The sequence below is a fragment of the Erpetoichthys calabaricus genome, chromosome 11, assembly GCF_900747795.2.
Source record: "Erpetoichthys calabaricus chromosome 11, fErpCal1.3, whole genome shotgun sequence".
In the NCBI taxonomy this organism is placed as follows: Eukaryota; Metazoa; Chordata; class Cladistia; order Polypteriformes; family Polypteridae; genus Erpetoichthys; species Erpetoichthys calabaricus.
In genome coordinates this window covers 138,119,462-138,140,813 of record NC_041404.2, presented here as the reverse complement: position 1 = coordinate 138,140,813, position 21,352 = coordinate 138,119,462, and the positions used below count along the sequence as shown (strand labels likewise).

Sequence of the window (21,352 nt, the reverse complement as noted above, 5' to 3'; positions counted from 1 at the left end):
TGTTCCAACCTGTTTCACAATCAGTGAGCCATTCTATCTCAAACCTTTGTCATCTCATTGATCATTTGTCTTATTCTCATCTCATTTTTTGAGACTGCTTTTTCTGCTGAGGGTTTGCTGTGGCAGCAGGCCAGCTCAGACTCCCCTATCCCCAGTTACGAATGCCAACTCTTGCTGGAGGATTTCCCAGGCGTTCTCAAGCCTGCTGCGAAAGACCTTCCTGTGTGTCCCGAGTCTGCCGCAGGGTCTCCACCCAGTGGGAAATCCCAGAGCAGCTGCCATTCCAATGCACTCGTCTGTGTCAGCCCCTGGGTGACTTTTTTTTTTTTTTTACATTTATAAAAATTGACAAATATTTGTATTTTTGCTGTAGCAATAAAAGCGTAATTTATTGTGTGTGGTTATTATTATTATTATTATTTAGCCCTTGTACTGTGTAGTTTACTTCCTTAATTGTATCCTAATAATGAAAAGTAATATCATGTAGAGCAGACCCCTGGGCAGACAACATGGAATGATGGAAGGTTGCAGCTCCTTTAGGGTCAGGCCCATTAATGTGCTCAGTAGTAAATAATGGATTAAATGTCCAGAACCTGGAGTAGACAAGTGAAGATGTTATGAACCAAGTTAAAGAAAATAATAAACCTCCTCATGTAACACACATTAATGCTTGGTACAGTCTAGTAATTTACCAAACATGGTTTTGTGGTTTCTCCATTGGCCCCAAAACACAGAAACTGGGAAATATCAGCTTCTTCAATTAGGCTACGAGTCCAATTAAAAACATAGGTTGATGAGAACCAAGATAAACCATTGAGCCATCTGGGGAAAATGCTAATTCATTAGAAGCACATCAAATACAAAAACTACCTTTTAATGGAACGCTGCATTGACAAAACTTAATGTCTTGGCCACTGCATAACAATATTTATCAAACATTACCACAAAGATGTTTCCGCAGATTCTGGAAATCCCCCTTTCTCTGTGGGCTCTTGGTTTTCCAGCTGTTTGATTTTGGTTTCTGTTCACCTAATGCAGTTTACATATAAAACAATGAATTCCATTGTTTTGCTTGAAAAGTTCTTTAACTTATTCCATTAAAAAAAAAGCAACTTTTCTGCAATCTGTTAAAGGTACACATGTCCATATCACACAGGCACTGTGTACCGTAGTTCAGAAGTTATATATGGATTAGTTTAGAAAATCATTTTGTGTGTTTTTATGTATACACTTTATTAATCCCCCAGTGGGAAGTTTCTTAAGTTTGTTTTCGCATGACCTTTGGAGTGCAGAGTCAGCCCTGTAATATACAGTGCATCCGGAAAGTATTGACAACGCATCACTTTTTTCACATTTTATGTTACAGCCTTATTCCAAAATGGATTAAATTCATTTTTTTCCTCAGAATTCTACACAAAACACCCCATAATGACAACATGAAAAAGTTTACTTGAGGTTTTTGCAAATTTATTAAAAATAAAAAAATTGAGAAAGCACATGTACATAAGTATTCACAGCCTTTGCCTTAAAGCTCAAAATTGAGCTCAGGTGCATCCTGTTTCCCCTGACCATCCTTGAGATGTTTCTGCAGCTTAATTGGAGTCCACCTGTGGTAAATTCAGTTGACTGGACATGATTTAGAAAAGGCACACACCTGTCTATAGAAGGTCCCACAGTTGACAGTTCATGTCAGAGCACAAACCAAGCATGAAGTCAAAGGAATTGTCTGTAGACCTCCAAGACAGGATTGTCTCGAGGCACAAATCTGGGGAAGGTTACAGAAAACTTTCTGCTGCTTTGAAGGTCCCAATGAGCACAGTGGCCTCCATCATCTGTATGTGGAAGAAGTTCGAAACCACCAGGACTCTTCCTAGAGCTGGCTGGCCATCTAAACTGAGTGATCGGGGGAGAAGGGCCTTAGTCAGGGAGGTGACCAAGAACCCGATGGTCACTCTGTCAGAGCTCCAGAGGTCCTCTGTGGAGAGAGGAAAACCTTCCAGAAGGACAACCATCTCTGCAGCAATCCACCAATCAGGCCTGTATGGTAGAGTGGCCAGACGGAAGCCACTCCTTAGTAAAAGGCACATGGCAGCCCGCCTGGAGTTTGCCAAAAGGCACCTGAAGGACTCTCAGACCATGACAGAGAAAATTCTCTGGTCTGATGAAACAAAGATTGAATTCTTTGGTGTGAATGCCAGGCGTCACGTTTGGAGGAAACCAGGCACCGCTCATCACCAGGCCAATACCATCAATACAGTGAAGCATGGTGGTGGCAGCATCATGCTGTGGGGACTGGGAGACTAGTCAGGATAAAGGGAAAGATGACTGCAGCAATGTACAGAGACATCCTGGATGAAAACCTGCTCCAGAAAGCTCTTGACCTCAGACTGGGACGACGGTTCATCTTTCAGCAGGACAACGACCCTAAGCACACAGCCAAGATATCAAAGGAGTGGCTTCAGGACAACTCTGTGAATGTCCTTGAGTGGCCCAGCCAGAGCCCAGACTTGATTGAACTTCTCTGGAGAGATCTTAAAATGGCTGTGCACCACTGACGCTTCTCATCTGAACTGATGGAGCTTAAGAGGTGCTACAAAGAGGAATGGGCGAAACTGGCCAAGGATAGGTGTGCCAAGCTTGTGGCATCATATTCAAAAAGACTTGAGGCTGGAATTGCTGCCAAAGGTGCATCGACAAAGTATTGAGCGAAGGCTGTGAATACTTATGTACATGGGATTTCTCAGTTTTTTTATTTTTAATAAATTTGCAAAAACCTCAAACTTTTTTCATGTTGTCATTATGGGGTGCTGTGGTTAGAATTCTGAGGAAAAAAATGAATTTAATCCATTTTGGAATAAGGCTGTAACATAACAAAATGTGGAAAAAGTGACGCGCTGGGAATACTTTCCGGGTGCACTGTATGTATACACACACACACACTGGGGTTAGCAAAAGTAGGTTTACAATTATTCATATTGAAAAAGACATGCAAGTTATGATTATTACAATTGTTTATTAACCTTATTAACTGAAAAGAATGGCGCAGTGCACTTTACTATCATTTTTTTTTTTTTTTTGAGACTTTCCAATTTTTGTAGTTTCATTAACTCTAACCTGCTCTGCATGTTTATCGCGTCAACGTTTTTGAATTCTTTACGACGTTCTACTTTGTCCTCTTCTCTTTGTCTTCTATTTCCAACCCTGGGCCTGGTTAAATCTCTTGGCAGAAAGTCTTGTCTTGCGGGATGTGAAAGTGTCTCTCTGAAAAAGTCACGTCTCAGGCTAAAAAGTCTCGTCTCAGGATTTTTTTTTTATAATAGATATATTTATTTATATTATTTATAGTTTTATTTATTTCTTTATAATTAAACACTGATACATTCATTGTTATATCGAAAATTATTTTTGTTTGTTTCCAGGATTTAAACCATGTGGCATCCGGAGAGACATTGGATGAGGATATCCCACCACCCTCTGTATCCCTGCCCAAACTGGCTGCCTTGCTGCGAGTGTTCAGCACTGTGGTGCGTAGCATTGGGGAGAGATTCAGCCCAGTGCGGGGGCCTCCTATTACAGAGGTATACGTTACTGATGTAAGTTCACTGCACTGGAGACTGTCGTGACAAAGTAAACGGTGGTCCTGTTAAGCATTTTGTATGTGATATAAAATGAGTGTCCAGGGAAAGAGAGATGCTTTATGGTGGGTTTTTAAACTGTCCAGGTAGTATAAGACAGTAGAAAGAAAGGTAAATGTCAGTGTGTGTGTGTGCCCATGTTTTGTTTGTTTTTTTTTCCCTTTTATTACCGGTACAATTAATTTTTGTGTATGTATGTATGAGTCAGCTTTCACTTTGGTAGCATTTAATTCAGAGTAATGGTAATAACAGCTACATCACTAAACTGTCACCCAGTTGTTGTTTGTTATTTTTGAGGACAGGTAGGTGTTCATGTGGCTTTGTCAGAGTCAAATTATCATTTTTTACATTGTGGCACAAATAGATTTTTTTTTCTCCTTTTTAGGTGCTGAACAGAGTTCTGATCTGCGTCACCACCGCCAAGCAGGTGTTCTTTTCTGAAGGCGTCCTCACAGCAGCCAACGAGTGCATCTGTGTTCTGCTAGTGAGCATCGATATGAGTGTTAGCAAGCTTGTTGACTCGGTCATCGCGTATGGGTTTAATCAGCTCGAGAGCTGCCAAGCTTGTGGGCCAGAGTATAGCATCTCAGTTCTTAATTTGCTGACCCTGGTAAGTGTATGGTGGCCTTGCTGCAACTCATCCATCGCCTGCTAGGCGGTGAGTTCAACACAGTTAAATACGTCAATATCTGTATGCTGTGTTTCAGATTGTAGACCAGATAAATACAAAGTTACCTGCCTCTTTTGTGGAGAAGCTCCTTGCCCCCACTTCTCAGCTGCTTGAACTGCGATTTCACAGGGAGAGTGAGGTAAATGGACAGTCTTTATTTTTATTCCTATTTCTGTTTACTGCGCACAACATCATGATACTCTTCACAAGATGTTAGGATACAGTAAATATAATACATTTCAAGGTAACGTTGGGGCTAATTCTATAGTAAAGAACTATCATTTAGCAGCAGGTTTTTTCAGTTAGATACGTATGCATGTAGTGTGCGATGAACCTACTGTGATAGTCATGTCTGTCGATGCAAAACATCTCAGCCCCCAGCGGACCGAATTTGTTGAAAATTGGTAATATATTGAGCCAATTCAGTTGTTGCTGAGTTTTTTTTTTTTTTTAACATTTTATTAATTTTATTAAAATCAAACAACATTCCTTACAAACAAGTCAAATTTTACAAAACTAGGTTTTAATCAAATCAAACCCAACCCCCAAATAGGTGTCATAATTTCAGAATCTGCCGACGAAAGGCATTGGCAAATCCGAGAACTCGAGTGTTTGTCATTCAAGTAATTTCTCTGGAAGTGAATGAAAGAGGAAATCGATTATGTAACCATTTATAAAGCCCTATTTTACACCCTGAGGTGCATTAAAGTCAGAGATTTGCCAACAGTGCTTTACACTTTTCCAGCATTTCCTCGTTTACTTTAGTTAATGTATGCGTACCATCAGTTTGAACCACTTTAGCAATCTTTACTTATAAGAACAATATGTCCGCTTGGGGCCGACAGCCCCGCACTCCATTGCTTTTCTATGTAAATTGAGAATTTCAGTTTGCCGACGGACCTGCGAGTGGATTAAACACAGTGATGGAGTCTACTATTTGGATGGAGGTGGGCAGCTCATTCCACATAACTAGCAGCTACAGAGATTTGATGCCACACAGAAGTGGCATCACCAAGTGCTGTTTGTTAGAAGGCCTGAGAAAGGCAGAAGAACAAGGGGACCTTATGAGTGCCTACATATGAATTCATCATGTCTAGAATTATATTTGTTATGCGGGATTAATTTTAAGATGACTGAATGTATTCACTTGGAGGCAGAGTGTGTTCCTTGGTGTTTTATTTCACTTCTTTAATCTTTTTGAAGCCATTCTGAATGAACACTTATTTAAAATACGCACAAACTTAATATATTCTAGGGTGAGTCCATTTTTCAAATGATGGTAATCTCACTTTATGTTCTTGCTTGTTGCCCTTTTGAATTTGGAATATTGCGAATGGCTCTTAGCCCTGTTAGCCTTAGCTTCATAGTGTCAGAATTGCTGATAGGTTGGTGGGAAGTGCAGACATGTAAATGCTTTTGTTTTCACATCTTGGCTATCCATATCTGAATATCACTGTTTTGTGAAAAATGGTTACAGTTGTGCATTATGTTTCCAAATTGTATGTGAATTCTTACCACAGAGAGCTTCCAATTACCTTGATTTTATCTTCCATGTAATGTTATTGTTTGCTTGCCACACTTGTCCCAATGAACAGGGGAGTTGATTTCTTCAGTGTCAAAAGTCCATAATAAAGTTACTTGATGTTTTAATTGTATTTCAGAAACATGTGCCTGGTAGCTTTAACACACTTACTGTATATAGATGTAAGCAGTAAGGCCTAATAAATCTACACGTTTAAGGCTTGTTTCACTTTCAGGCCAGTGCCCTTTTAGCCTCAATTGTAAACTACTCCGGAAGACACTTTTTAATAAATGTTAAAAGACCCCTCTGTTCTCATTTTCCTCAACAGGTGGTCTCTGCAGCACACAGTGTGTACCAAGCAGTCCTTAGTCTGAAGAACATTCCCATCCTGGAGGCGGCATACAAGCTGGTACTGGGAGAGATGGTTTGTGCACTCAACAGTCTGTCCCAGCCCCTGAGCCTGCCACCCGTCTGTACCGATATTCAGCATGCTGCCTTTGGCAATATCCATTTCAGTCAAGAGAGGGCAGAGTTCATCCTGATCTTCGATCTCAGTGCCCTCACCACAATTGGCAACACCAAAAACTCGCTCATTGGGGTGAGTCGCAGCAGACTACATAAGAAATAAGTTGTACCCCTGATAAACAGTAGAGGGGAATGGCATGGGCACCAACAAACCAATGTGAGGTTTTCGTATGAGACTTTGCTGTGGGGGGCGCCCGATGGATGCAGGTTTTGTCACAGTCAAATGCAGCTTTGGTTCTTCATGGATTTCAGAAAACCTGGCATAGTGAGGTTTTACACTCTTCTAAATATGGGATGGGATTTTTTCCTTTGGCGTTTTCTCTGCTCACTTTTTAGCTTGTTTTTAACATAATGGGTCATATTTGAAGGAGCACACAACCATGTACATGATGAGAACGAATTTATATTAGGCATTTAAACTGTTGTCAGATGTTCAGTACATCACAATAGTCATTTTAAAGCAAATTAGCCCATCTTTAGCAGGAGAAACTAAAGTTCATAGCAGAGATCAAAACACATCTGCAAGAGAGTCTGTTGAAAAGATGAACCAAAACTCATGGAGGTGAAATGAGACTTGGTTTTCATTTTGTCATTATGGGTTATTGAATGTACAGTGATGGGCGAACATGGCAAATGGAAAATTTATCCATTTTAAAATTCAATCTTCAATAGAATAAAGTGTGCAGAAAGTGAAGGTCTGAATACTTTTTGTCTTTCTATCTTTCTATCTTTTTCTTTCTAGCTTTCTCTTTCTTTCTAGCTTTCTCTTCCTTTTTCTTTCTTTCTAGCTTTCTAGCTTTCTGTTTTTCTTTGGCGCTTCACTCGCCAACCCCCCTGTCCTGCACTACGCGCCAGCCACTTCATGTCTCTGCCGCTCGCGTATGTGGATTTCACTTTCACCAAACAACAGATCTTTTAATTCTCGCAGATAGGCCTCTTCATTGGGAAGAAAAAGTACTTTTCCCTGATGGCAACACGAATTAGACGGTCTGCACGTCTCCGACTTAAAGTTTAAAGCCAAACAATATATTTGAACTCTTTTCGCTGTTCCGTTATTTCACCAAGTAATCATTTCTGATAATGCAATCTTTACTATCATTTTTCTGAATCTTTCGAATTTTAGGTTATTGCTAACCTGCTCTGCATGTTTATCGCGCCAACGTTTTTGAACCTCTTTCCGACGTTCTACTTTGTCATCTACTCTTTGTCTTTTATTTCCGGCCCCAGGCCTGGTTAAATCTCTTGGCACAAAGTCTCGTCTCGTGGGACTTGAAAGTGTCTCTCTGAAAAAGTCTCGTCTCATCCCAGGATTTTTTTTTTATATAATAGTTAGATACTGTATATGTGCCTACACATGAAGCACACACAGTTGTTGTTTGCTGTGTTTACCTCTTTTTCTGATTTCATTTATTTGCATAGCAGAAGCTTAAAAGGAGCCAGTGTTGCTTTGTGTGGATGTCTCCAGGTGTGATTCTGGTAATAATATATTTTTTTTTTGTCATTTTATAGATGTGGGCTCTGTCCCCTACTGTCTTTGCCCTGCTCAGTCAGAACCTGATGATTGTCCATTCAGAACTGGCTGTGCACCACCCGGCGGTGCAGTATGCTGTGTTATACACACTCTACTCTCATTGCACAAGGTAATGGCAGTCAAGATGTGGTTTTGCCATCTAACTGATTTTATAGACAAAAGTACTCCTTTGTGTGTCTCATTTTCAGGCACGATCACTTCATCTCCAGCAGCCTGAGCTCCTCCTCGCCATCCCTTTTTGATGGAGCTGTGATCAGCACTGTCACCACAGCAACCAAGAAACACTTCAGCACTCTCCTTCATCTTCTGGGGGTCCTGTTAAGCAAGGAGCATCTTTATCCAGATGCCAGGTTCCATGCTTTTATTTTTTTTTTTTACTCAGTTCAGAATTATGGGTTCTTTACAACTACTCCTTTGCATCAGAGCTAATGAAGTATAATGCCTGCCCCGAGACTGCAAAGCATATACAGTTTAAAGTTGGACTCTGGGTATGGATTCTAAAAATCTCTATCTGTTCCATCCTAGGAAATTGTTGCTTACATGGGCAATGGAGATGTCCACAGTGATGAAAAAATCTGAAACATACGCACCTCTCTTTCTTCTCCCTTCTTTCCACAAATTTTGCAAAGGACTGTTGGGGAATGGTAAGAACATTTTGTGGTGTCCCTTTTTGAGCCGTTTTCTTCCCCACCACCTTGGTGTTTTTCAATGCTTTGGTTGTGGCAAAGTGTTAGAAAGTAATGGACATTAAGATTTTATCAAGTCAGAAATTTTAAATCTGATGAATAAATGGCTGCTCAAAGACTTCATCTGTCCTAAGATACTCAGACGTTAGCAGGGTTTCTCAGTTTATTTTGATACCATTTACAGATATTCATTTCTGGTCAAAGTGCTGCTCTATTTATTTATTTAAGAGAAGCCTCATGTCAAAGTTTTAGAGTGCTTTATAGACCGCTAGATGGCTTATTTTTTCATATATTGATGAAAAAGACCTAGGAGTCATTGCTGTCTTCATCCAGACAGTATACAGAAGTGATCAAGAAAGCTAATAATTGTTTGTTCATACGTCACGATGCAGGTAGTACAAACCAAGTGAGGTTATGCTTAAGTTGTAGAACACATTAGTGAGGCCTGACCTGGAGTACTGTGTTCAGTTTTAGTCTCCATATTTAAAAAAAAAAAAAAAAAAAAAAAAGGACACTGCTGTACTAGACGCATGAAGTTAACACGTAGTCTGGTAGAGAGTATAGGACTGTAGGCACCTTCAGATCTTGACTTGATGTCATTTTAGACAATCAAGGTGAATAGAAAGGACAAGATCACTGGGCTGAATGGCCTGTTTTTGTGAAAACTTTTCAAATGTTCTAAATATAGGACTTTGAGAAGGGAGTTGAATACCGTTATGTGCTTCCTGAAGTTGTATTCTCCAGCAGCCATTCCACATACACTTCAGAAGAGGTCACCAACCTGAAGCTAAGTATGTTCAGGCTCAGCCAGGGTTGTGTTGGCTTGGGTTGATGCTGGAAGAGATGTTGGTGAGACCAGCAGGGGATTCTTACCCTGTGGTCTGACTGTTGGATGCCAGTGCTCCAGTGTAGTGATGGGTACACTGTGCTGTAAAAACGGCACCGTCCTTCGGATGAGACATAAACCCGATGTCCTGACTCTCTGTGGTCATAAAAGATCCCTGGACAGCCTTTGTAAAGAGTAAGGTGTGTTTCCCGATATCCTGGCTAAATCGTCCCCGGTTTCTAACTGGCTGTCTTTCACCCGTTGACCCCCTAATAGCTCATATGTGGTGAGCGTACTGGCACAAAAATGGCTGCTGTCGCATCATCCATGGGGATGCTGCAAATTAGTGGTGGTTGAAATGGCTCCCCATTCACTGAAGCACTTTGAGTAGTGAGAAAAGCACTATATAAATGTAAAGAAGTAATAATAATTATTAATAATATTGTAATTTCTTTCTATTTACAGTACTATATGAAGACCCTTCAGTTTGCCTTCAAGCCTGCAGCAGCCTTCAGGTCCTCTCTGGCTCTCTTCCCACTGAGCTGCTTGAAAGGTACTTGAACAGATTTTATTTATTTATTTTTTTACTAACCTCATTCAGTTTATCAAATATTCACAAACACTGGATTATATTTCTTTAAAGTTCTTCTTGTTAATATTACAATACAGCGGTGGGTAGGTTTTGTTCTTTCCAGTTGGATCTTTCATAATCCATACATTACTAGTGGCTTCACAGAAAATTACATTTTTAGGACTATTGTGTTACCAGTCTAGCTAATAAAATTTAGGTTCTTCATTACTTATGGCCTTCTGGCTCTCCATGTCAGTGGCATGGCTGGATTATCTAAATTAAAACATTAATAAACTTACTTTGTCCACTTTGGGGTTATGGGCTACTGGAGCCTTTCTAGGCAGCAGTAGATGCAAGCAGGAAGCAGCCCTGAATGAGGTACCAGTCTGTCACAGGACCTGTTCGTACATACACATCCAAACTTGCACTACGACTGTACCAATTTGGAGACGTCAGTCAGTCTAACATGCATATCTTAGGGGGGTACAGGAAGAAAACCAAAGTTCAAAGAGGGCAACACCCAGGAAGGGTTGGACTCCAGGATTATGGATTTCCGAGGCAGCAAAGCTAACCCTTGTGCCACTTTAAGCCCCCGTCACCCCACACAGCTTTTCTAGTTTCTTTTTCAGTCACAGACTTCATTTAAATAATCTTAGCAAGTCCTATGACCGCTAGTGTTTGACACCTCCAGCCACTCAGTTCTGGCCAGCCTTTGATTTTGTTGGTGTTAGGGGGGTTGTTATACGGTACAAACATAAGAGTCTCATCTGTCATACCACAACAGAACTGAAAAAGGAGCAATACGAGCATAAGTGGCATGTGAGCTTGCCTTTGTAGAGGTGCAGCTGCTGTCAGGGAATAACGTTAGTAACTGTCAGAATGTGACACAGTCACAAAAATCTCAAACTGTGCTGAAAATTCATCATAGAGTCCTACAATCTGACATCCTCGAGATGGTGACATGCAGCAGCTATACTTGTTATGTTCCACTTGTTTACGTACCCCAACTAGAATATGCCACTGGAGTTGCTGATCGCTGTTTTACGTTGCTTTCAGTAAATTATTTCTTAAGATTCTTACTTCAAATAATAGCTAGAAGGTGCAGTGCATGTTCATATTTTCCAGTTGGGCCAAGCATACAACTGTTTGTCTGATTTATACCTTTGTATTTGTTTGCCTGACCTTTCTTTAAATGTCCTCAGGTGTGTGGATGTGTGTCAGGTTCAGCTTGTTCATTCTACTCTGAGAGTCCGGCAAGCTTTTGGGAAGCTCCTGAAGGCAATTCCACTAGGTGTGGCGCTGAGGTAAGAGTTAAAAGTTCATCCGGCTGCTCTTTTGCCTCCTCCCTGTGCTTTATGGCTTTTTGAATTTTTCCAATATGTGGAGAGTATTTATGGCCTGTTTGAACTGCTTTAGTCTTGAGTACTCTGACCGAGGCAAGACTTCTTGACATCATAAGCCTTTCTCCTTTTTACTTTCTCATACACGAAGTATAGGAAAAGTATTGGAATCGTCCAAAAATTTGAGGTCGAGATTTTGATGAATCTCGATGTTTTAGACCTACCAATCTTTCTCATAAATGGAATATAGGGAAAATATTGGAATCGTCCAAAAATTCGATGTCGCGATTTTGATGAATCTCGATGTTTTAGACCTCCCTGGGTCCGAAAATACCATTTTTGGAATTGTGTGTGTGTGTAAACATGATATCTTGAGTACGCTTTCACTTCGGTCAACCAAATTTTGCATAAAAGCTTTAGGTACAAAATGTAGATTTGTATCAACTTTTGAGCTATTTCTGCTAACCGGAAGTGGTACTTTACCATTTGTTCATGCAGCTGAAGTGTCAGATTTATTCATCTTTCATAATAATTATTCAATATATTATCAATTTGATTTGTTTTGTTCATGGTTCTTTAATGTACATAATATAAAAATATAATCATTGTCTTGTGGTTTACTCCTCAAGTATCGATCCCCATATCTAAGTAAACAAGAAAGTTGAGGCGAGACCTCTCCCGATTTTTGGAATTACTATAGTGTGATGGCTAAACAGGGTCTTCCTCTGTCTAGTATGGCAATATTAAATTCACAGATGATGCTGACTTAACAAGATGCTGCTTGTCACTCCACAGCAACAGTGGACACAGGGAGATGCAGGAGATAGCGGGAGCGATCCGTGGTCATATGAACAAAGCCCCAAGTAATACATTCCACCCTCAAGACTTCTCTGACCTGATGAGCTTTATCCTGTATGGCAACACCCACCGCAGCGGGTAAGTTCCAGACATAGTGAATCAATGCTGCCATTTACTTACCAATGCTAAGAGAGCGAGCTGTCTCATTGAGTGTTCCTTTCCATTCTCAACTGTGGAGATCAGTTATTTGTTTTGTTACAGATTTCTTTATGGTTGTTGGCAGACTAGCTCAGAATCTGGAATTATATGTAAAGTCTCTGGGTATTATACATAAACTTTTATAAAGGTCTGTGTAAAATATTTACAAAAAATTACAAGAGAAGTGTTCCCCCACACCCACCCCCAAGAAGTGTAATTTTTTTGGACTTTCTGATTCAACATTATTTTTGGACTTTAAACCCAAGTTTCAAACTTTCAGTTACATTAAGATCTGATATTTCTCAAGAATATTTCGTTTTTAGTTACAAATCCCCCTGCATATGTGTAAACTTGTAAATGTCGAGACCCCTTAGGTCAGGGGCGTCAAACTCCAATTCTGTACGGCCACAATGGCTGCAAGTTTTCATTCCTGCCGCTTTCTAATGAGTAACCAGTTCCTACTACCAGTGGAATAAGACATCTTTTCCTTTAACGGACTTGCTTCTTAAGATTTTTTTTCTTAACATCAACAATAACAAATTAAAGTAAAACTGAGTTTCATTGTTTTGAAATTAAAATATACAGAGCCAAGTTTTAGTGTAGGATTTGTTAAAATGGTATTTGATGATTGATCAAGGAAGTGAATAATTTTGACTCATTCTGGATGTGCCCAAATCTGAATTTCTGTGCCAGTCCTTCTCTAAAGATTTCAGATGAAGATTATTAGTGGCTCGTACAGTTTTAGTCTTGACTGTATAGTGAAAGAACTAAAACAAAAAGGGGAAATCCTTTCAAATGAAAGTTAACACATAAAATTCCAGTGTTGGATTTATTGGCAAGTTCAGTATCATGTAGACATAACTAGCTTGTTATATTTTTTTTTTTTTGCTGTTGTGGCAGAATTGTCACTCCCCTGCTTTACAAGAATGCACAAAGAAAGTCCCTTAATACACTCTTTCACTTTATAAATTACGATGAAGTTGAATTTTCACAGTTTTAAATACCAAACCTGGGAAGATTTTCAGACTTAAGTGGTTAGGACTGACACCTGGTCATCTTCATTGTCATTCCAACTAATACTCATGGCTGGATGCTTGGCACCGGGCTGCATGTTAGTGATGCACAATCCCAGTCTCGGACATTCTCACAGTTGATTCTGCATTCAGAGAGACTCTTCCTATGGCAGCCCACCAAATGGGTCAGCAGTGTCCACAGACTGCAGCGAGGTGTGACTGTGCCTTCACGTGCTGTGGTTCACTCGCTTTGTAAGATATGTTGCTTTCCAGTGCAAGATCTAACCTGCGAACATTGCAGTCAAGTTCCAGCCTCACTAGGCCACAGGTTTTGGGTGTGCGTGTACCAAATTAACATCGTTTTGAACCAAACTCTTGAAATGCCTATCAGACAGCTTTTGTGTCCCAATCCCTCCTAACCCATTAACAGCTGTGGTGTACTTCCAGATGGGCGTAAACAAACTGTAATGGCCTTTACTACACTATTGGCACAGACTTGTCTCGCTCAACTGGAAGAATCCTAACTCACCTATTTTAAGTCAGTGGGTAACTGATCTTCTTATATAGTACGCTACCGTGGCTGTCCGTTTGTCTGTCTGTCCAGGATTTTAAATCACCTGTAGCTTGCAAAAACCGTTGGACCTATTCACCTGAAATGTGGTACACATATACTACGTGACGTCTTTCGGGGTGATGACTGACACCCAAGGTTATTCCTATTTTTATTTTATTGTAGAATCAACTCTTGGCAATGGCCAGCAGGGTGGCCATGTGGCGCATGTGTACGGGCGCAGTTCTCATCCCTACCACCTTTGCTGTCACTTCCCCTACCTCTTCATGTCTTAAATCATTCTTGATGCAGATTGAAGACTTAAGTGGCAGCTTAAGTGAAAAATTCAGGAAAACGTACTAAGTAATTACAACACAAACACTGACTTCATCAGTTTTAACGCGAAAAGATGCCGACGACAGAAGAGAAGAAGCGGGCCGCTAGGGCGGAGAAAAGAAGAGCCGCTCAGGAAGGAACAAACAAGTGATAAACTTTCAGAGAAAGAGGAGGAAAACTATAAGTCAAGCGTATTCACTGCATGTTATCATGCAGTGCGCAGTTACTAGTACAGTGATCCCCCTCCTATCGCGGAAGTTACGTTCCAAACCCATCAGCAATGGGTGAAAATCCGCGATATAGGAAGACCATTTAAATATTTTTTTTTTATATAGTTTAAGCCTTAAAATACCCCTCCCACATGCTTTAAACACATGTAAACTTATTAAAATACACTTCGTAAACACATATGCTATGTGGATATCAGGCTAAGGATATGAGTAACATCTTGGCAGGGAGACTAGGTGTGATTTTCTCAGAAGACATTTGACATCCCGCGAGAGACATTTTAACGTCATGAAGGACAAGGCAATGAGACAGGAGGACAGCTGCTGTACAGGCTTTTAAATGATCGACGCGCAGAGCGACAATCAGAACACGATATTGGCAGAAGCAGCACAAAGCCAGTAGCTGATCCGTCTGCTTCTCCTTAGCGTGCGTTCGGGTCCCACCCTTAACAACGGGAACGAGAGAGACGCGAAGTGGCAGGAGTGTAGTGAGCCTCCAGAGGGGTTGAGTGTAGCGATCCAGACCAGATCATCTTGGAGAGACACTTTGACAACACCCAAGACTAGACATTACAACCTTAGGAAGCAAAACCCGTGAGACGGTGACTTTTGCACGTCACGCCCTACTTACAAACAATTTTAAAACAAGTTCACCGACATCTAACCTAGCAGTTGTTGGAATGCTTTTGACAGACAAACTCCAGGTGCTCCCAACTCTTAAAACGACAAGCAGAACATGCAGCAAGCCAGCAGACAATCCGAGCGCTTCTCCTTCTCACATCTCTTTAGCGTGCGTTCAGACCCCCCTTCACAACGCGAGCAGCGTTATAAGTCCCACGAGAAAGAGATTTAATCACACCCAGGGCAGGAAATAAAGGACAAATATTGTTTTTACAAAAGGTTTAAAGTTAAAATGAAAATAATGCATATGTAACAATTCCCATGAAAATAACAATCTCTTTAAATTGTTTATCCGGTAAACCAAACCCGGGGGTGGGCGAGCAAAGCGAGCCGGGAGTGGAGCCCCGTAGTAGTAGTAGTAGTAGTAGTAGTAATAAATCTGCAATGTAGCGGGGGCGCGATAGCTGAACCGCGATATAGCGAGGGATCACTGTTATATATTATCTGAAATACGAAAAAATACAATTCTCACTTAGAGGATCTGTACAAAACTTTTTCAAAACTTGGTAGGATCTAATCAATAAGCATTTAAATTGAGGAAGTGGATTATCCTCCCCTCTTTTTTATTCTATTTATTTTTATTCATTTATTAATCTATTTACTTATTTTTACTAGTTTAAAGTTTTACTCGGTTGGCCTAGCTCTCTTTCTCATGGGTGGGTGCTGATTGGTCTTGAACCTAGTTTTGTTAAACTTGACTTACTTGTATGGAATGTTATTTGATTTTAATAAAATCCGTAAAATGCTTTAAAAATAAAAAATAAAATTTAAAAAAAAAAAGTGTTGGTTACACGTCTTCTCCGGTCATCCTGAGCATCATGGCTCCAAAATGGATTGTGAAGTAGTTGGAAAAAGCCCAAGAAAGACTGAAAGAGCAGCCGTTTGATTGTGAAGTCTGAAGTGATAAGCGCAGCTCTGTTTAACTCCTATGAGTTTGTTTTCATGACTGATTTGTATTACCGTTTTGACTCGTGTAAGATGCGCACCCTAATTTTTACAAAGAAAATCTCGTAATCGTTACTATCCCTGCTCAATGACAATGCGAAACTGATTGGAGAGAGAGAGAGAGAGAGCCCAAGCAGAAGAAGTAAGACATGTAATTTACATTTCCTCGTGTATGACGTGCACCTGATTTTCTAATTGCTAATTTTTCGGGGGAAAAAATGTGTGCGTGGTACACGTGTAAATACAGTATTATCTTTTTATGTTAAAAAATATTTTTTAATGTTGGGGGTCAGTGAATGCTTAAATGCTCATATGTGATAGTTCTGTATTGAGTAAATGAAATCTATTCTTGCATTTTGCTTTGTCATTTGTATCATTGCTATCGTATTTCTGAGGTGGTAATGATAGATTAGCCATCTTGCTCTGTGAAGAGAGTGACTTCTGTTTTGTGTGTCGTATTTACCCCATTTTTTTGACACCCATTACATGCCCAACCTACCTGGAAAGTGGGCTCTCTCTGAATTGCCTTTCCCCAAAATTTCTTTCATTTGTTTTTCCTACAATATTTTTTTGGGATTTTTTTTCTTTTGTCTTCTTGGGTAGGGATGTCAAAAAGCAGTGCCTGTTAAAGCCTATTGCAGCACTCCTTGTGTGATTTCTGGGCTATACAAGATATAAATTGTTGTTGTTAATGTTTTCTGTGTAAATGATGTTTAATGAGGTTTTTACAAACAGATAAACTATGTACAGCTGAGGAAGCCTTTGCTGAGAAACCCTTCCTTGCTGCTCAATTTGCAACATGTCTCCATCCTCTGGCAGCATCGTGAATAAAAATATACTAAAATTAAAACGGTAGCAACACCATTACTCTTCCTTGAAGAACCCAGATTTTAACCTTGTCTCTGTCTGCCCATGTAACAACTATTTAACCTCATCTCGTTTTGAAACAGTGTTCCTCAAATCACATCCTGGTTCCTTTCTGTCTGCACAAACTTCAGGGATTCAGTCGAGTAAAGTTTAGTCAGTTTTTTTTGTATAACGTGCTTATAGACGTGCAGATGCAGTGGCAAGTTCAAGGTAACCTGCAAATGCAAACTTTAATTACATAATGAGCACACAAAGATACGGATTGGGTTAAACAGACAGGAATGCATAGCAGCTTGAGCATACTTAACATTAATGGAAACCATCAATATCTGTCCTATAACTATTTGTTGAGGTAAGGCCATCACAACTAATAATAATAATAATAATAATACTTTGCATTTATATAGCGCTTTTCTCACTACTCAAAGCGCTCAGCAATTGCAGGTCAAGGGCCCAACAGAGCAGAGTCCTTTTTTTGGCATTTAAGGGATTCGAACCAGCAACCTTCCGATTGCCAGTACAGCTCCCTAGCCTCAGAGCCACCACTCCGCCTTGATCAACACGAAATGTTGGAGTGTAATTCAGATTCATGTGAACACAGACGACTTTGTCAGACAAGTTCGAAGAAAAAATGGTGGTTCATGTTCAATGAGTTGTCTGTTGGGCTTGCTTTATGGTAGCCATATCTTCCACCTTCCTCCCATACAGATAGGAAGTAAAAACGTGAGGTTTGAATACACAATGGACGGTTGGAAAATCGAGAGTCCACCTTATAAGAAGGATTTAGGAGTCACAGTGGACTCTAAGCTATCGACTTCCCGACAGAGTTCAGAAGCCATTAAGAAGGCTAACTAGAATGTCAGGATATATAGCGCCTTGATGTGTGGAGTACAAGTCACAGGAGGTTCTGCTCCACCTTTATAACACACTGGTGAGGCCTCATCTGGAGTACTGGGTGCAGTTTTGGTCTTCAGGCTACAAAAAGGACATAGCGGCACTAGAGAAGGTCCAGAGAAGAGCGACTAGGCTGAATACAGGGCTAGAGGGGATGAGTTATGAGGAAAGATTCAAAGAGCTGAGCTTTTACAGTTTAAGATAAAGAAGATTAAGAGGAGACCTGACTGAAGTGTTTAAAATTATGAAGGGAACGAGTCCAGTGGATCAAGATGGTGACTTTAAAATGAGTTCATCAAGAATAAGTGGATAGGACTGGCGAGCTTTGTTGGGCTGAATGGCCTGTTCTCGTCTAGAGTGTTCTAAAGTTCTAAAAGAACACGGGGACACAGTTGGAAACTTGTGAAGGGTAAATTTTGCACAAACATTAGGAAGTATTTTATTACACAAAGAACGATAGACACTTGGAATAAGTAACCAAGTAGTGTGGTGGACAGTAAGACTTGAGACTTTCAAAACTCAACTTAATGTTTTTTGGAAGAAATAAGTGGACAGGACTGGCGAGCTTTGTTGGGCTGAATGGCCTGCTCTTGTCTCGAGTGTTCTAATGTTCCCATGTCCACACCATTATATGAAAGAATATTCAAACTGAAATAAGGGTCCTTCTGAGCCCACCTTTTCAATAACTGATTTGAGCTGTGATTGTACTTTCCTACCTTTTTTGCATTTATTTGGGTGGTCTTTTGTGATGTTTGTTCACTTATATTTTTTCAGGAAGGAGCCATGGCTTGAGAGGCTGTTCCATAGCTGCCAGCGACTAGAAAAGCGAGACTTTATGCCTATCCCCCGAACACTGATGAAGAATGAGGCTGTGCTGTGGCAGTGGGCTGTATGGGAGGCGGCTCAGTTCACCGTTCTATCCAAGCTCCGTACCCCGCTTGGACGAGCTCAGGACACTTTTCAGACTATTGAGGGTAAGCGTCATTTTTAGTACTAGTATCCAAACCAAGTTTGTTTGTTATTGGGGTTAATAGAACCGAATCCTTGAGTTGGAAGTTCAACAGTCTGAATGGTTTGCTTTGCAGGGATGATCCGCAGCCTGGCTGCTCACAGCCTGAATCCAGAACAGGATCTGACTCAGTGGAGCAATGGCGAGAGTGATGAAGGGCACCATTACAACCAGTTGCGACTCGCTCTCCTGCTGCAGTTTCTTGAGAACTTGGAGAAATTAATGTACAACGCTTTTGAAGGCTGTGCCAATGCCCTTACAGCACCTCCCAAGGTTAGCGCAGATGCTTGAGCAGATGTAAATGTGAGAATTCCCACAATCTAATGACATTAATTTCCCAACCACAGCTGTAATCCAGTCTGCTGTAATTGTTTTTTGTCCCCTAGAGGCCAGTGGTGTTAAACGCAGCCAAAACTAGAGGCTGCAGCACAGCTCCCCCGCGAACACCTTTTTATGCCCAATTAGTGTGCTCAGAAAGGCTGCCACATTATGCTACAAATGATTAGTGGATCTATGACAGATTTTTCCACACCAGAATAGTTCCTGTTAAAAGCAATGACAGTTTCTGCTATGTGAAGTTATGAAGAATTGCATTTTCTTGTTTAAGTCGAATTGACCTTTTCCTGTCAATTATTAGGGTATCCGAACTTTCTTCTATACCAACCGGCAGACGTGCCAAGACTGGCTGACTCGAATTCGGATGGCTTTGATGCGAGTCGGCCTGCTTGCTGGACAGCCAGCAGTCACAGTGCGGCATGGCTTTGATTTAATGATGGAGATGAAGAACGGAAACTCTCAGGTATGTGCTGCCTGGTGTGCCCACCTCCTGACCCATCCTTACTGTGGGGAGGTTTGCGTGTAATCTGACATTTTGCGTTGCTTTCTTATGTGGCTTTCTTTTTAGAATGCAAACATACAAGTCTTATTTCTATGGTGGGTATTTGAGATGGGCAGAAGGGCGGCCTCCAGGACCTTATTCTTTAGTTAGCTAATGAGGATTCGCTTTGGTTCCACATTCATTGAAAGTGCATTATAACCCCAGTTCCAAAAAAGTTGCGACAGGTGCCAATAAAAACAAAAGGGAATGATTTGTCATTTACTTTTGACTTGTATTCAAACAAAAACTGTATAAGGATGAGGCATTTCATGTTTTACCCAGTCACCTGCCTGGAGTTTTGGAAAACTTGGGGGCTTTTCACTCTGCTCGCTTGGTTCGTCAGACCCCAGACTCCCGTATGGGGATGCGGATTGTTATTCTCATGGGAATTGTTACATATGCATAGTAGAACTAACTATTTTACATTACAGCAAGTAATTAACCATAGTAAAAAATATTTGAAAGTAAATTGTTTGTTTCATGTTTCGTTAGGGGTATTCGTTGTGGAATACGATTTTGTTCTGTTTGGCTTTGAAATTAACACACAAATCCTTTTTAAGTAAAACTTAAGTAAAAAGAATTTTTTAAATTAAATGTTCATTAATATCGCATTGAATTTTGATTCAACGCAACGTATAACTGCCCGTGATTGAACTTTGTTTCTTTCTCTCTAGATAGATAGATAGATAGATAGATAGATAGATAGATACTTTATTAATCCCAAGGGGAAATTCACATTATTATTATTAAATAAAATGACTTTTTCAAATGTTTGGCTCGGATACTTGTTAATTGTCTTTACAAAAGCTATTCTAATGGGAAGCTGTTAACATTTTAATACGAATGGCATATCAAGATCTCCTTTGGTGTCTGATGTTCTCTCCTGAAGATGTATTGCATTATACCTCTCTTGGATACATCCTTCTTTCCTATAGTAATTCGTGCAGTGGAAGACCAGACAGTGTTAACGGTTGTAGATATTCTACGCTGATATTGTAAGTTGATGTTTTCATCTTGCGCATGATTACAAACCAACTGGTTCAGCAGAGTCTTTTAAACTGAGTGAGGAAAACGTTAAAATTTATAAAAGCTGAGAGAGCAGGAACTGTGTCTGTCAAAAGCAATCACACCAATGAGGGGTGAGTGGACCGCGGGTATGGGCCGTGAACTGGAAATGGTTGAGAAGAGGGCAGGACTTGAACAAATCTCATGGCCAAAGTCACGTCTCTTGAAAAAAGTCTTGTCTCGTCCCAGGACTTTTATTTTTTTAATTTTTTTAAATGTTTTATTGATTTTATGGAAATCACACAACATTCCATACAAATACAAACAAATCACCCCCCCCCCCCCTGAGAAAGAGCATGGGCAGGAGAATAAAACTTAAACCTAGTAAAAATAAGCAAATAGATAAATTAATAAATGAATATAGATAAATGGAGAAGAAAAAGAAGGAAAAAAAAAAGAGAATGGGGAGAGAATCTGCTTCCTCGGTGCTTTGAAAGCTTTTTCTAAAATGTTATTGATTAGATCCTGCCAGGTTTGGAAAAATTTCTGCACAGATCCTCTGAGTGAGAATTTTATTTTTTCCAATTTCAAATAATATATAACATCTGTTACCCATTGACTTTAAAGGGGAGAGTTAGGATTCTTC

At 40.3% G+C, this 21,352-nt stretch overlaps 1 protein-coding gene across 1 annotated transcript in view; it reads left to right on the top strand.

Moving 5' to 3' along the window:
• smg1 (SMG1 nonsense mediated mRNA decay associated PI3K related kinase) overlaps positions 1-21,352 on the top strand; it is a 167,618-nt gene that overhangs the window by 65,880 nt on the left and 80,386 nt on the right. Inside the window, 13 exon segments of the mRNA XM_051933950.1 lie at positions 3,420-3,593; positions 4,021-4,245; positions 4,343-4,444; positions 6,156-6,425; positions 7,862-7,992; positions 8,072-8,233; positions 8,409-8,527; positions 9,861-9,948; positions 11,169-11,270; positions 12,102-12,242; positions 18,590-18,789; positions 18,901-19,097; positions 19,462-19,623. Coding sequence (XP_051789910.1) covers positions 3,420-3,593; positions 4,021-4,245; positions 4,343-4,444; positions 6,156-6,425; positions 7,862-7,992; positions 8,072-8,233; positions 8,409-8,527; positions 9,861-9,948; positions 11,169-11,270; positions 12,102-12,242; positions 18,590-18,789; positions 18,901-19,097; positions 19,462-19,623 — 2,073 coding nt within the window.